We start from the raw sequence: 12,638 nt of genomic DNA on the forward strand, positions 1-12,638 counted from the left end.
TCCACACACCGCACAGATCTTTTTGTGTGTGTTTCAGTTGTATTTTTACCTTTCTTGAAATAATAAAGCATAATATGCTGAAAATGTATATTTTCTTCTATCTTCAGTATTAAAATAGCAACACAAAAATTCACCAATTTTGATGAGATCTTTTTAAATGCATGCCGGTATGACAGCTGTCACAATACAATCTAACAAAATTGTTTAGAATGAAGTTAAAGACAACTAAGCGCTATTAGAGCCATCTTATGGAAAAAAACAAATGAACTTTTTGGCCCACCCAATAGACTGAACCACAGGTGACTAAGGTTGTGCCATCATGATAGGCATGGCTCTCTTCTTGGACTGCTTGGCTCTGCAGGATAGTGTCATGGTCCAAAGCACAAATTCAGAAGCGAGAGTGCCAAGGTACACGTTCTTGCTCTTCACGTACTAGCAGTATGTTCTTGGGTAAATTACTCAGCCTTCTGCACCTTAGTTTCCCCATCTATACAGTGGGGATAATCTTAGGATGTACCCTATGATACTGATGTGAAGGTTAAAAGCTTAGTATATCTAAGTGTTTAGAACAGTGTATTAGCACACAGTATTCACTGGGTAAGTGCTAGCTATTATTACTAACTGGAGCTATTGGAGCTCTGGTTAATCTACTACCACCAAAGTGTACATGAGTTACTTGGACATACTAAGTAAGAGCAACAGCAATCTGTAAACATAAGGAAATAGAACTAGGTAGGCATGGGTGAAGCACAGGAAAAATTAGAGCTAACATGGATTATCTCTTCAACTCCTAAAAACCTTTACTTTCAGAATTGATGTAACCCAGTTCTATTAGCCCAATTGTCTTCAGAAACACTGAAGCCCAAGCCACTCATGGCAGATAATCTATATCCTGTAGACACATAACTTTCCTAAATAGCATGTTCCATTGTTTAATCATACATAGGGAAGGATCTTTTTTTGGTAGGCTTTAATTAAAAGTTCTCTTGCAGAAATTTAAGCTTGCTTTATCTCTTTTGACTGTCTTCTGAGATGGAAAATAACTGATCAAAATTTTATCATAGTTGTATATATTTTCTATTTAAGAAACACAAAGTGAGACCATATTTGAAAGCTGTCACCTCTTCCCTGTCATACCTTCTGCAAGACTCCTAGTCCTTTGCCTCTCCACCTGGTCCCTGCAAACTGTTCCTGCCAAGTTCTCTAACAGAATCTTTTCCTTTAATATTAAAATACTTGTTAATAACTAAAACATGAACATGGAGAAAATTCGTGTGCTGCAGTGTACATTGCACACTCTCCTTTGTTCCATAGTCCCCATTTCTGTTTCCGAGCAGCTACATCCTCCGTTTGTTACATGTTCTTTCAGAGGTAATTATGCATTTGCATTATATTTGAGGATAAGGGGCAGCATCCTGTAAACACTGTCATGTGTTTTGCTTTCGTTCCCTTAACAGTGTACCTGGAGGTGTCCCATCAGTACATGCAAAGCTGTTCCTCGTATGTTTTATTCATTTACCATACAGTGTTCCATTGCACGCACAGATGTACCATAATTTCTATAACCAGCTCCCTGTTGACAGACATTTAGGTTGTTCTCAATCTTTTATTCTTAACATTCCCATTAATACCACTTTACATATGTAATTTTACACAGGCACAAATAATCTAAGATAAAATACACTGCAAAGATGGGCTAAAAATGTATATACATTTTTAATTCGGAAAGATATTGCTAAATTTTCCTTAGTTATGAAACCAATTAACACTGCCATGAGCAGTGAATGACTCTGCCCACATCTGCAACGGCCCAGTGCAAACCGAGGTTTTCAAAAAACACACATAGCCCTGAAATGTGCGAAAGAGTTTGTGACTGTGCTCCTGAGAAAATGCACGCTGAGGCTGGAATAAGGCGCCATTTTTCACCTCTCATATGGGCAGAACTTGCCTCTGCTCTTGCCCTTCTTCATCCATACTCCCCATGGTATTTTTAAAACATAAATCTGTGTTACTCCCTTACTCAAAACCTCTCAGTGGATTCCCATCCTACTTTAAATCCAAACCCTTTCCGAAGCTCACAGGGGCCTGCCCAGCCCGGCCCCTCCTTACACCTGTTACTTCCTCTCCGACGCACTCTGCCTCGCTCACCCTGGCACCAAGCCTCTGCTCAGCCGCCTCCACAGAAACTTTCAGAACCACCCTCCCCGCAGGACACTTTCTATCCCTTCACCGTCCTTAATCTGCCTTCATTACCAGAATGTTGATTGGTTATTGCCTGTCTCTCTCCCTCCTCAAATGTAGACTCTGTGGGCGGGGACTCTCTCTCTCCCACTGCTGTGTTCCCGGCACCTGGAACAGGTCCCGGTATTTGTGTGCACTTAATACATATTGACTGGAAGGAAGAATGAATGAATGTCATTCCATAATCTCTGCCCATCTCACACTGGGCTGCTTGGCTTTGTTTGCTTGTTTTAGTAAAAGGGAACTTTTTATGTACTAAGAGCTTCTTTAGTTATACAGATTTAGATACTTATATGGACACAAACTAAGAACTTAAAAAATTTAGGGAATCAATCTCTTTATAATGTTCTCTTCCTACTTGGGAATATGGTTTGCTTTTCTATTCTCATCTCATCCTCAGTAATATTCAGAATTGCTCTTCATATAATTCTTTCACATCTCTTGTTAGGTTTATTTTATCTTTTGTAAATGAGATCCTGTATTTTTCTATAACTTCTAAGTAAATATGTTTGGATATGTAAAAGATACTGACTTCATTATATTTAGTACCCAGCCACCTTGCTTAATTATCTTTTGAAGTAGTTTTTAGGTTCTATTTCTTCCTCCCCCAATTTATTGAAATATAATTGACAAAAAATGCATGTGTTTAAGGTACAACATGATATTTTTATATACAACTACATTGTGTGATTACCACAATTAGGCTAATTAACATATCCATCCCACAAGATTGTTTTGTTTTTGTTGTGTTAAGTCATGGGGCTGTTTCAGGATCTGATTGTTTGTTGAGCTTGCCTCCCGGGGCTTCTGGACCATGGCTGAGGGGGGCTGGAGCTTGGTCACAGCCACTGTATGGTCTACAGTCGGGACTGACGTCTGCAGGCCTGTTATCTGAGGCACAGGCAGGAGTGACCCCTCCTGGGTCTCTTGGGCTATGGTGCTGGTGGCAGGACCAAGGTCAAATGGCACTGTAGCTAGGTCCACAGGAGGACAAAGCTGTTTATAGATCTGGAGACAGGCCCACAATTGGCAAGTCAGCCACATGGAGGGCCTGCCTTCTCCAAGTGGACCTTGTTGGTCTTCAACTCCAGCAGAGTTTCACATTCAGCTCCCTGAATCCCAAAACCTCCCACAAAGGCATATTTGTCTATAGATGGCTGTCAATTACAGTCAAGGAGATATAGCAAGGGACCTCATATTCCACCATCTTGCTCCCATCTTTCAGTTGATTATCATGATCTATCTAGACCTTTACCTACATGTCATATGTAGATGATTATCTAAAAATTATAATTTCACCTTTTTTTATACTTTTTTTTTTTTTTTAATCTGGTTGCATTAGCTAGAAACTCTAAACATGTTTTTTAAAAATAGTGGTGAAACTGCCTTTTTTGTCACTGACTTAAGCAATTTTTACAATGGGATCTTGTACTCTCGCTTAGGATTTATTACTGATGGGAACTCCTTTCTTGTGGGCAATGTTCTGCTTCGTCAGACTCGCCTTCCTCGTGCCACAGTCTTTCCAATGCAAGTGTCTCCCCAAGAACAAATGAAGCCATCTCACCCAGATTTGGAGGATACGGAGAACTATGGGGTGAACTGGAGGCCCCCTGAAACAAACAACACAGACTTGGACAGCATGTGGCATTATCAGAATCAGGAGATGCTGGGTGGTTATCCCATCCAAGGGGAATTTGCCACTTACTCAGGAGGAGGATACGTCGTCAGACTTGGAAGAAATTCCAGTACTGCAGTCAGGTGAGCATTGCCTGAGGCCCGACAGGGAACCACGATGTTTGCTTCTGTCCATTCTCAGGACAAGTAGGAAGTAAGGACCCACTGGAGTAGTTGAGACAGCTACTATAATGACACTCTTATCTTAGACTTTTAAGAAAATGTAAGTTTTAGTTTAAAAATTTGTTCAACTTCAAACTACAGGTATATTTTAGTTTGCCAATTTGCCAAATATCATTTCTTTCCACATCTGGAAATACGTATCAGTTTTAATCCTTGCTCGTAACTCTAGCTTGGGCAAACTGTACTCTTCAATTATATGAGAAACCACTGCTCTTCATTGAGAACCATGATCAATCCAAAATAATTTAAATGCCAAAAATAAATTGCCATACTTATGGAGTGGTTTTGTATATGAATTCTGAGTCTTTGTCATTATGGATGAAAAAGTCTAAATTAATTATCTCTTCATTTAAATTTAAAGCAAGAAACTAGTAAGAAACAATGCCAACCAATGACATTTCACCCTTTACAACTCTCAAAACTGAATAACTATTAATAAAGCGTAGCATTTAGCACTTCAAATAGTTGACGTAGCATATAAAATTCTGCCTCGGACCTTAAATGCCAAATATCTTTTCTTGAACATTTCACCTTGGTGTTACTACTATTGTGAAAATTTTCATTTTTATAGCCTTCTAAATTGATATTCACATTATCACTAGTGAAAAGTTTGGGCATTAATAATTATAAAATACTGCACAGGTAAACTAGCCTGGGAAACGTAGCTTCCCCCTTGGAATGTGTAATGTTGGCAATGCCAGGGCATTTTCCTCCTTTGCAGGGTTGAATGGAGAAAGTAGCAACCCTGTCCCTCTGTCTTTCCAGGGTTCTGCAGCACCTTGAACAGAGCCAGTGGCTAGACCGTCGCACTAAAAGCCTGTTCGTGGAATTTGTGGTCTTCAATGCTAATGTGAACCTGTTCTGTGTAGTGACCCTGATTTTGGAATCCAGCAATGTGGGTACGGAGGCCTCTTCTCTCCTCCCTCTGACCTGGGTATCTCAGAAATCCCAATATTTTATACCATTAGAAGACATTATTTTAATTAAAATTATTACACATAATATAATTTAAAAAGTCAAACAGTTCAAGGCAAAAACAAGCAGTCCTCATTCCCTTCTTCATTCCTATTGCCCAGAAACTGCTACTTTCAAGCTTTTGTTTCTTTTGGAATTTACAAATCAACATGCTTTTTAGCCATTTCATGAATCCTGTTTTAGATAATATGTATTTTTTTATAACCATGAGGATTTAACTTTCTTACACCCACACATATTCCTAAAATATACACCTTTTCTCTTTCATTTTTTCAGTATAGCGATATATTTTATGATTATTTCCATTATTTTTCAAAGATGAGCCATATATTACAATTCAGTTTCCTTTCTTTCACAACTGTTTCCCCTAATTTATAATTACTTCACTTCTTTTTGTTTCTTTGCTTGGTTTTGCATGCATTTTATCATAGGTGAATGAAACTTTCTGGAAGTAAAAATCTCATTCTATTCAAGTTACCACAAAACCTGTCATTTTGTCCTTTTCTTAGAGTCCCCCTCTCTAGGGCCCTCTGTCCTTTTGGCACAGCCCAGACTGGTTCTTCTAGGCCTGCTCTGGACTCTTACCCTGACTCTCCCCTCACTGTCACACTAGGGATTGATTTTACCCTCTCCTCTGCTGGATCTCCTTTCCCCTAGATCCCTTGTCTTCCTCTCTGGGTTTACTTCCCCCTCTGCTAGAGCACATCCTATAATCACTTTCTGGAAGGATGCAAGGGAATTATTTGAAGCCTTACCTGTCCAAAAAAAAATTCTGTCATCACATTTGATTGCTTATTTGACTGGATACAATTGTTTTTCACAGAATTTTGAGAAGTATAGTCCACTGCCTTGAACTTCTCACACTGTTGTTAATCAGTATGATGATGCTTCCACTCCCAAGTTTTTAGAAATGTCTCTTGGTCCCCAGGGTTATGAAAGGACCTGACTGACCTCATGGTAAGTCCTTTAATCTGGAACCGTGTCCTTAAATTTTGAGATATTCTCTTGCATTTCTTTGTAAATTTCTCCTCTATTTTCTCTTTTTCTGATATTCCTAGAATTTTGAGGTAGGAACACCTGGACAGATCCTCTGATTTTCTTACGTTTTTGTTTTTCCATCTTTTCTTATTTCTGAGAGATCACTTCAATTTTTAAGCCATTTGAAATTTTCATTTTTAATTTTAATTTAAAACATTGTTCTCATAGTTCTTTTTCAGTCTCCTGTTGTTCTTTTATGGAATCAGTATCCTCTCAACTCTGAGGATACTATAGGTTCATTTTGTTTTTATCGACTCCTTCACTTTTTCTAATTCCGCTGAGCTTTTTACTTATTTTTAAAAATATATTTTGATCTCCAGTTTTCAATGTTAGAGGTTTCAATATCTGGCTGTTCTTTCATATTTAAGAGGCAGTTTAAAAAATCCCACAAATAAATGCTAATTAGAAGCTTTGCATGCATGGAACTTGTCAACTGGTATGTATGACTTTTCTCTTGGACAATTTTCAGAAAGGGACCCTCCAAACTCCTGCCTGGAGGATAATAAGCCTATTAGACTTATCAGAGCCAGTGGAGGAAAGGGGACTAGAAGGATCTCACCATGCAGTATGTAAACTTTTCCTTAATTCCCTTTTCCAGTAGACTTGCAGATGGTACCTGGTGTCTCTGAGTTCAGATTCTCTCTAGTTCAATACCTCTAGGTTAGTGGAAGGCAGGATGGGTGGCAAATATCTGGTCGTGATGGGGAGAGAGGAAATGTGGGATCCAGTTGCTTCTGTTCAGACTTGCAATCAGTTCTATTTTCAATGCCACACGACCCTCTACCTGCGGAGGTACCTGAGGCCTCTCATTTTAGCTTTTCCAGGGTTTCGTGGTAAGAACTGGCTTGCCTTTGGGTCTCCTACTTAGGTTCTGCTTTCTTGAATTTGCCGAGTCATGGTTATGCATCTTTTCCAGCTTCCAACAGTGTGTCCCTCTCATTTGCCCTCCTCTCCTGTGTCATTTTTTTATCCCTTCATTGTCATTGTGGAGGGAGCCCAGTACATTCAATTGCCTTAACAGGAAGGCTGTCGTAATACTGTTTCCTTTCTCTTTCTTCTCTCCCCCAGAAGTTGCCCTCAAATGTCTTTCCATTTACCAGGTTTTTACTTCTAATCAGGAATCTTTTCTTCCCAGACCCACACAGGGCAGACTTCTCTTATACTTCTAAATGAAGCATGAAGACTTCCTGAGGGTCTTCATAGGGTTTTTATTGCTAGTAACTACCAAAAGAAAAAAAGGGGGGGGGGGTAAATAAAGGGAAGTCTCAGTCTTGAGAGCTATGTGAAGTAGGAATTTCTTTATTCTTAAAATGTACTTTCTACTACAAGGGGTGCATCTTAGTTCTAATATTTTGGAGCTTTATGAAAAATTATATTCACAAGATCTTTCATGCTTTTATACAACTTCAACAATCTCACTGTCTTTCTAGGTGGAGGCTGAAGCTTTAGAAATCCATCCTCACACAAACATCTGAGTATTGATGGAATAGTATTAATGCTTTACACATAGAAAATAAATTTTAAATGATTCAAAGCATTTTCATCATGGTAATTTCTGAAAATGTATTTTAAATAGCTTTAAACAAGTGCCACACTTAGATTTCACTCCCTTGTTCCTGTTTCACATCGTAGTCATCAGTTCTCTCTAAAACATCATGTTGCAACAGTATATTTCTGGTGAGGGTAACACCTGGGACAGCTATTAGGTCACGTCATGACAGGCACTGTCCTCCAGGTGAGATCAACAGTATAATCGCCCTCTAATGACTTTTAATGCGATCAGCTCATTTCTCCAATAGCTTTGCACACGTGATCTCATTTAATATTCATGACAATGCTAGAGAAAATACTGAACTTAGAAACTGAAGAACATTTGAAATTAATGATACAGGGACAGGGTTATTTCAAAGACAGAGTTTGAAGGCAAAAGGCAAAGTCTGTAAAGACTTGACTCCGATTGTGTTTTCTCAGGTGCTTTCTCTGCCTCTGTAAGACTGGCCACTTTACCTTCCCCTCAGACATCAAAGGACTTTGCCTGGCCTGTGGTCTCACGAGTCACCTACTATTTACTAGTTTGTTACTATGGCCTCATACAGGTGAGCTGAAAATGTTAGATTGGAGTCTCAAGCTTGTACAATGAGCTGCACGAGCTATTGCTTGAAGCATGGCTATGACTTTGGTCCTTTCCAGGAACTTGACTTCAGTTAAAAGGCAAACTGGTTTTGTACAGTAGCTCTTCCAATTTTCAAGAGTCAAAAAGAATTAAGTCTGTAGAAAGAGTATTACTTGTTGCACAGTCCTATGATCCCTATATACAATAGCAAGAAAGTATGATCAGAGCAAGTACTCAAAAATAGACTGTACCCAAAAGAATATATATGCTAAGCCAAACACAATGCTTTCTTTATTTTCAGGCTTTATAAGTGATTTAGAAACTTTTTTATTAAGCTTAAGCAACCAGAAAAATTATTGTATCCAATGAAAGCTGTATTAGAGAAGGCCACCTTTTTAGTAAATAGCAGTTCTGAGTGACTCCAGAGCAGAACCAGGACATACCCCACTGTGTCAAGGTTGGATCTCACAAGTCCCCAGCTGAGTGCTTTGCCAGTGTTCATAACACTTTCACAGGGAGAGGTAGCTAGTCTTGCAGACAGCAGCAGTGACTATGGTGTCTGTCTAGGGTTGCCGGCTGAAACAGCAGAGATGGAGTTTCTTCACAAGGAAAAAGAACATTCTGGACATGAGCATAATCCTTATTAGCTTTGCCATCTTGGTGCTTGACATGAAGCTTATCTCTCTACATAAGGAAAATATGGCGCAATACCGCTATGACCGTGACAGGTAAGAGGGAACTTGAGCAGCACAGGATATTCCTCCTCAGTGCCCAGTTTCCTGATTACACACAAATATTCTCTGCAACTCCCCCTCCTCCACCACTGCTGTACCATATCTATATTTTTGTATAATGTCCATAGCAGAGAAAACAATTAACTAGTTTATACTACTAGTCACGTTGAAAAGCTCTTCAACCTTTCACATAGTAAGGATTGGTCATTGTTTTGCACCCTGGCCAAGGAATAAAACCTAAGGCATGACAGAAATCGCTCTTTTAAATAAAACCACAACACACAGTACATACTTTAAATCCAAAGCAGGTTGCATTCTGGATAGGGGCGTTCATCCATATGGAGACATTCTGGTGCTCCTTTGGGTTCCTTCTCTGATCTGTCTCATGGGGAAGAGCATCTATGCCCCAGATCAAGTATTGCCACGTGGTGCTTCTCTAACCTTTCAGTGGTCAACAGCCTGGGCCACTGATCTGTGTTAAGACTGAGGCAATGTCCCAGGAAGGCCTATGAGAGTTGTTTATACAGGGACTGGGTCTGTGCAGTCAGAATGATGTTGGCAGCTTAGGCCCAGCCTGCTGTGTGGCACTGCCTTGGTTTAAAGACACTAATGCTCATACCAATGAGGGTCTATCCCAGTAACCTAGTTGCTGCAATCCAAAATTATGAATGCATCTGTCAAATAACAAGACCTAAAAAAATTAAAAACCAACTCCTAATTGGTAAGTTAACACCGCTTACCTCTAATCATCTTTCTACTCTCAGCACTGTTAAACCTACTAGAGGACCAATTATCTACTGCCAGAGAACAATCTAGGGTTTGTGTTATAGAACACACACTAGCATAATGGCCCATCTCATTAGATCAACCCATCTCCTTTTGAGAGATTTAACTTAAACCAGAGTAGTAGAAGTCGTCCTTGATTTCCAGGATGAAATTGGAGCCAAGAAGTCAGCTAGAGGTCACATTTTGAGTTTTCTTCAGCACAACTCCCAACCAAATGCGTTCTTTTGCCAGTGCTATCATATCCATAACTAACAGGAGGCCGTACTGGAAAGCAGTTCTTATACCAAGTAGCTCGCCTAATAGGACTCAGAACTGCTGCACTTCAGCAGCGGGAGCCCTGGAGAAACTGGCATCACAGGACTTGATGATGGCATCCACTTCATGCTGAATAACTGTCAGCCTTCCTTGGTACAGGTTCATCAACTTCTATGAGGCAGTAAAAGCGAACTCAGCTATCCTTCACCTCAGGAGCTTCCTGCTTCTTTTGGCAACTGTTCGGCTATGGAACCTGCTGCATCATAACCCCAGGTTGCAGGTCATCAGTAGAACACTCAACAAAGCCTGGGATGAGGTGGTGGGCTTCTTGCTGGTCATCCTGATCCTGCTGACAGGCTATGCCATTGCTGTAAGTCCCCATTTCAGTGTCTGTCCTTTCCAATGTCCTGTGGTCTTAGAATCACATTGCTTCCCTTAGAAAAAGTCACTATGTGAAAAATCATCAGTTCAAGTTGGCAATGAGTTTTGGAGAAATTGCAATGGAGTAAGAAAGCTGGTTTTGGTTGTAGTTCCATACTTAATTAGCAGTATGACACAAACTCATATTGGGTTGGCCAAAAAGTTTGATTTTTTCCCATGAGATGGCTGTAGTAGCACTTAGTTGTCTTTACCTTCATTCAAAACAATTTTGTTAGATTGTATCAGGACAGCTGTCATATCAGTGTACATTTTTAAAAAAACATAAATTTATGTAGCCATTCAATATTGAAGATGGAAGAAAATATGCAACATTTTGGCATATTATGCTTTACTATTTGAAGAAAGGTAAAAATGCAACTAAAATGCAAAAAGATTTGTGCAGTGTATGGAGAAGGTGCTGTGAATGATCAACATCCAAAAGTTATCTGCAAAGTTTCATGCTGGAGATTTCTCACTGGACAATGCTCCACGGTCAGGTAGAGAGTTGAAGTGAGAGTAATCAAATCAAGACATTGAGAACAATCAATGTTATTCCATGTGAGATAGCCGGCATACTCAAAACATCCAAATCAATGGTTATTGGGGAAAAATGAAGTGTTTTACTGTATGGAAAAAACCATACAGACTTCTTTGCCAACCCAATACATGTCTCATCTCTAAAACGGTGATAAAATTTAGCTCACAGGATTGTGAAGGTCATATTTACAAGAAAACACTATGTAATTACAAAGGAATTTTATGGATTTTTTAGGCATAGTAATTGAAGTGGCCATTAAGGAGTTTAATTTCCATTTCATTGGTACTACATTGACCTCATCATTACCAAGCACCTCAAAACAAAAATAACTGTAATAGCTTCCACTGCTCTCATGTCCTGTTATTTTTCAGTTTAACCTGCTGTTTGGATGGAGCATCTCTGAATACCGAACGTTTTTCAGCTCAGCAGTGACTTTTGTTGGTCTTCTGATGGGAATATCTCATTACAAGGAGGTGAAAACCCCATTGTTTTCCCTACTCTATTTGCTTTAATATACAGGGTGGGGTAAAGTAGGTTTACAGTTGTGAATACATGAAACGGTTTATTCTTTGTCTGTTTTTAGAGAGGGGGAAGTCATCAATTGTTGTGCCACTTATTTATGCATTCATTGGATGATTATGTGCCCTGAGGATCAAACCCACAACCTTAGCATATTGTGATGATGCTCTAACCAAGATAGATACCCAGCCAGGACCAGAGTTTATTCTTGTATTATTATTATTTTCCATAAAAATAACTGTAAACCTACTTTTGCCCCACCCTGTATTTAACAAAGGGAGCATTGTTTATAAAAGCAGCTCCTACTATATACCACTGCACATTGGAAAAGGGAGACATTTAGATCCTTTGCCATTTTGGTTCATGGCATTACCTATATATACAACTTTCGAGTGGCTTATTACTTTCAGAAATCTGTCCTTTTCTAAACACAGTCCCATCTCTCTCCCTTCTTGTTATTTCATCTTACAGGGACACTGGGCCTGAAGTATACAATGGAAGTGACTTTTAAAAAATTAGGGAGGTACAGTTCAGGAAGAGCAGTGATATGTTTATAGTTAACAAATATTCATTTCAGACAGCCTATTATTTTCCCCCAGGAACTACCAATACAAATCCCTTTCTATTCAACATTAAGTAGGAAACACAGATGAGGATTTGGGTCCAAAACAAAAGCATATAGATTTTATCAGGGAAGAAGAAAACTGCAATTCAAATTAGTAAAACTGGCAAGATTTTCATCAAGGCTAATCATTCTGATAATCTAGATCACAAAGGTTACTAATTAAAATGGGTAAGTAAACAGTTTCTAATATGGAAAGTTGCTACATTCCTGGGTGGACTGTTTTGTTGTAGTTTTAGCCTGATTATTATGGAATGAAGTCCTCTGCCCTGGAACACTTTATATAGTCAAGAAGTAAACAATCAGAATAATACACTTTTGCTAACACCTACTTTTGGGCATTTATTTTAATTTTTTTCTGCTCTAATTATACAATATAAAAGCAAACGGAGTTATATTGGGAAAGAGGTCTTGATTACATCACAAACTCAAAAGATTGCCCGAACTGGTACTAGACATTTTGACATGCAGATTTCCATCACAGTGATATTTAGAGTAAGTATTCACTCTAAGTTGTTGGGGTTTTTTTAAAGTTCCAAT

The 12,638-nt window shown here is 39.1% G+C and overlaps 1 protein-coding gene across 1 annotated transcript in view; it reads left to right on the forward strand.

The window, feature by feature from the left end:
• The window catches only part of PKD1L3 (polycystin 1 like 3, transient receptor potential channel interacting), a 60,059-nt gene that overhangs the window by 45,031 nt on the left and 2,390 nt on the right, over positions 1–12,638 (forward strand). The window contains 6 exon segments of the mRNA XM_090259017.1: positions 3,584–3,999; positions 4,864–4,997; positions 8,083–8,207; positions 8,792–8,952; positions 10,159–10,369; positions 11,329–11,430. Of these exon segments, the coding sequence (XP_090115143.1) occupies positions 3,584–3,999; positions 4,864–4,997; positions 8,083–8,207; positions 8,792–8,952; positions 10,159–10,369; positions 11,329–11,430 (1,149 nt within the window).

This window comes from Furipterus horrens, unplaced genomic scaffold, assembly GCF_987537825.1.
Source record: "Furipterus horrens unplaced genomic scaffold, mFurHor1.1.pri manual_scaffold_13, whole genome shotgun sequence".
NCBI classification, from domain to species: Eukaryota; Metazoa; Chordata; class Mammalia; order Chiroptera; family Furipteridae; genus Furipterus; species Furipterus horrens.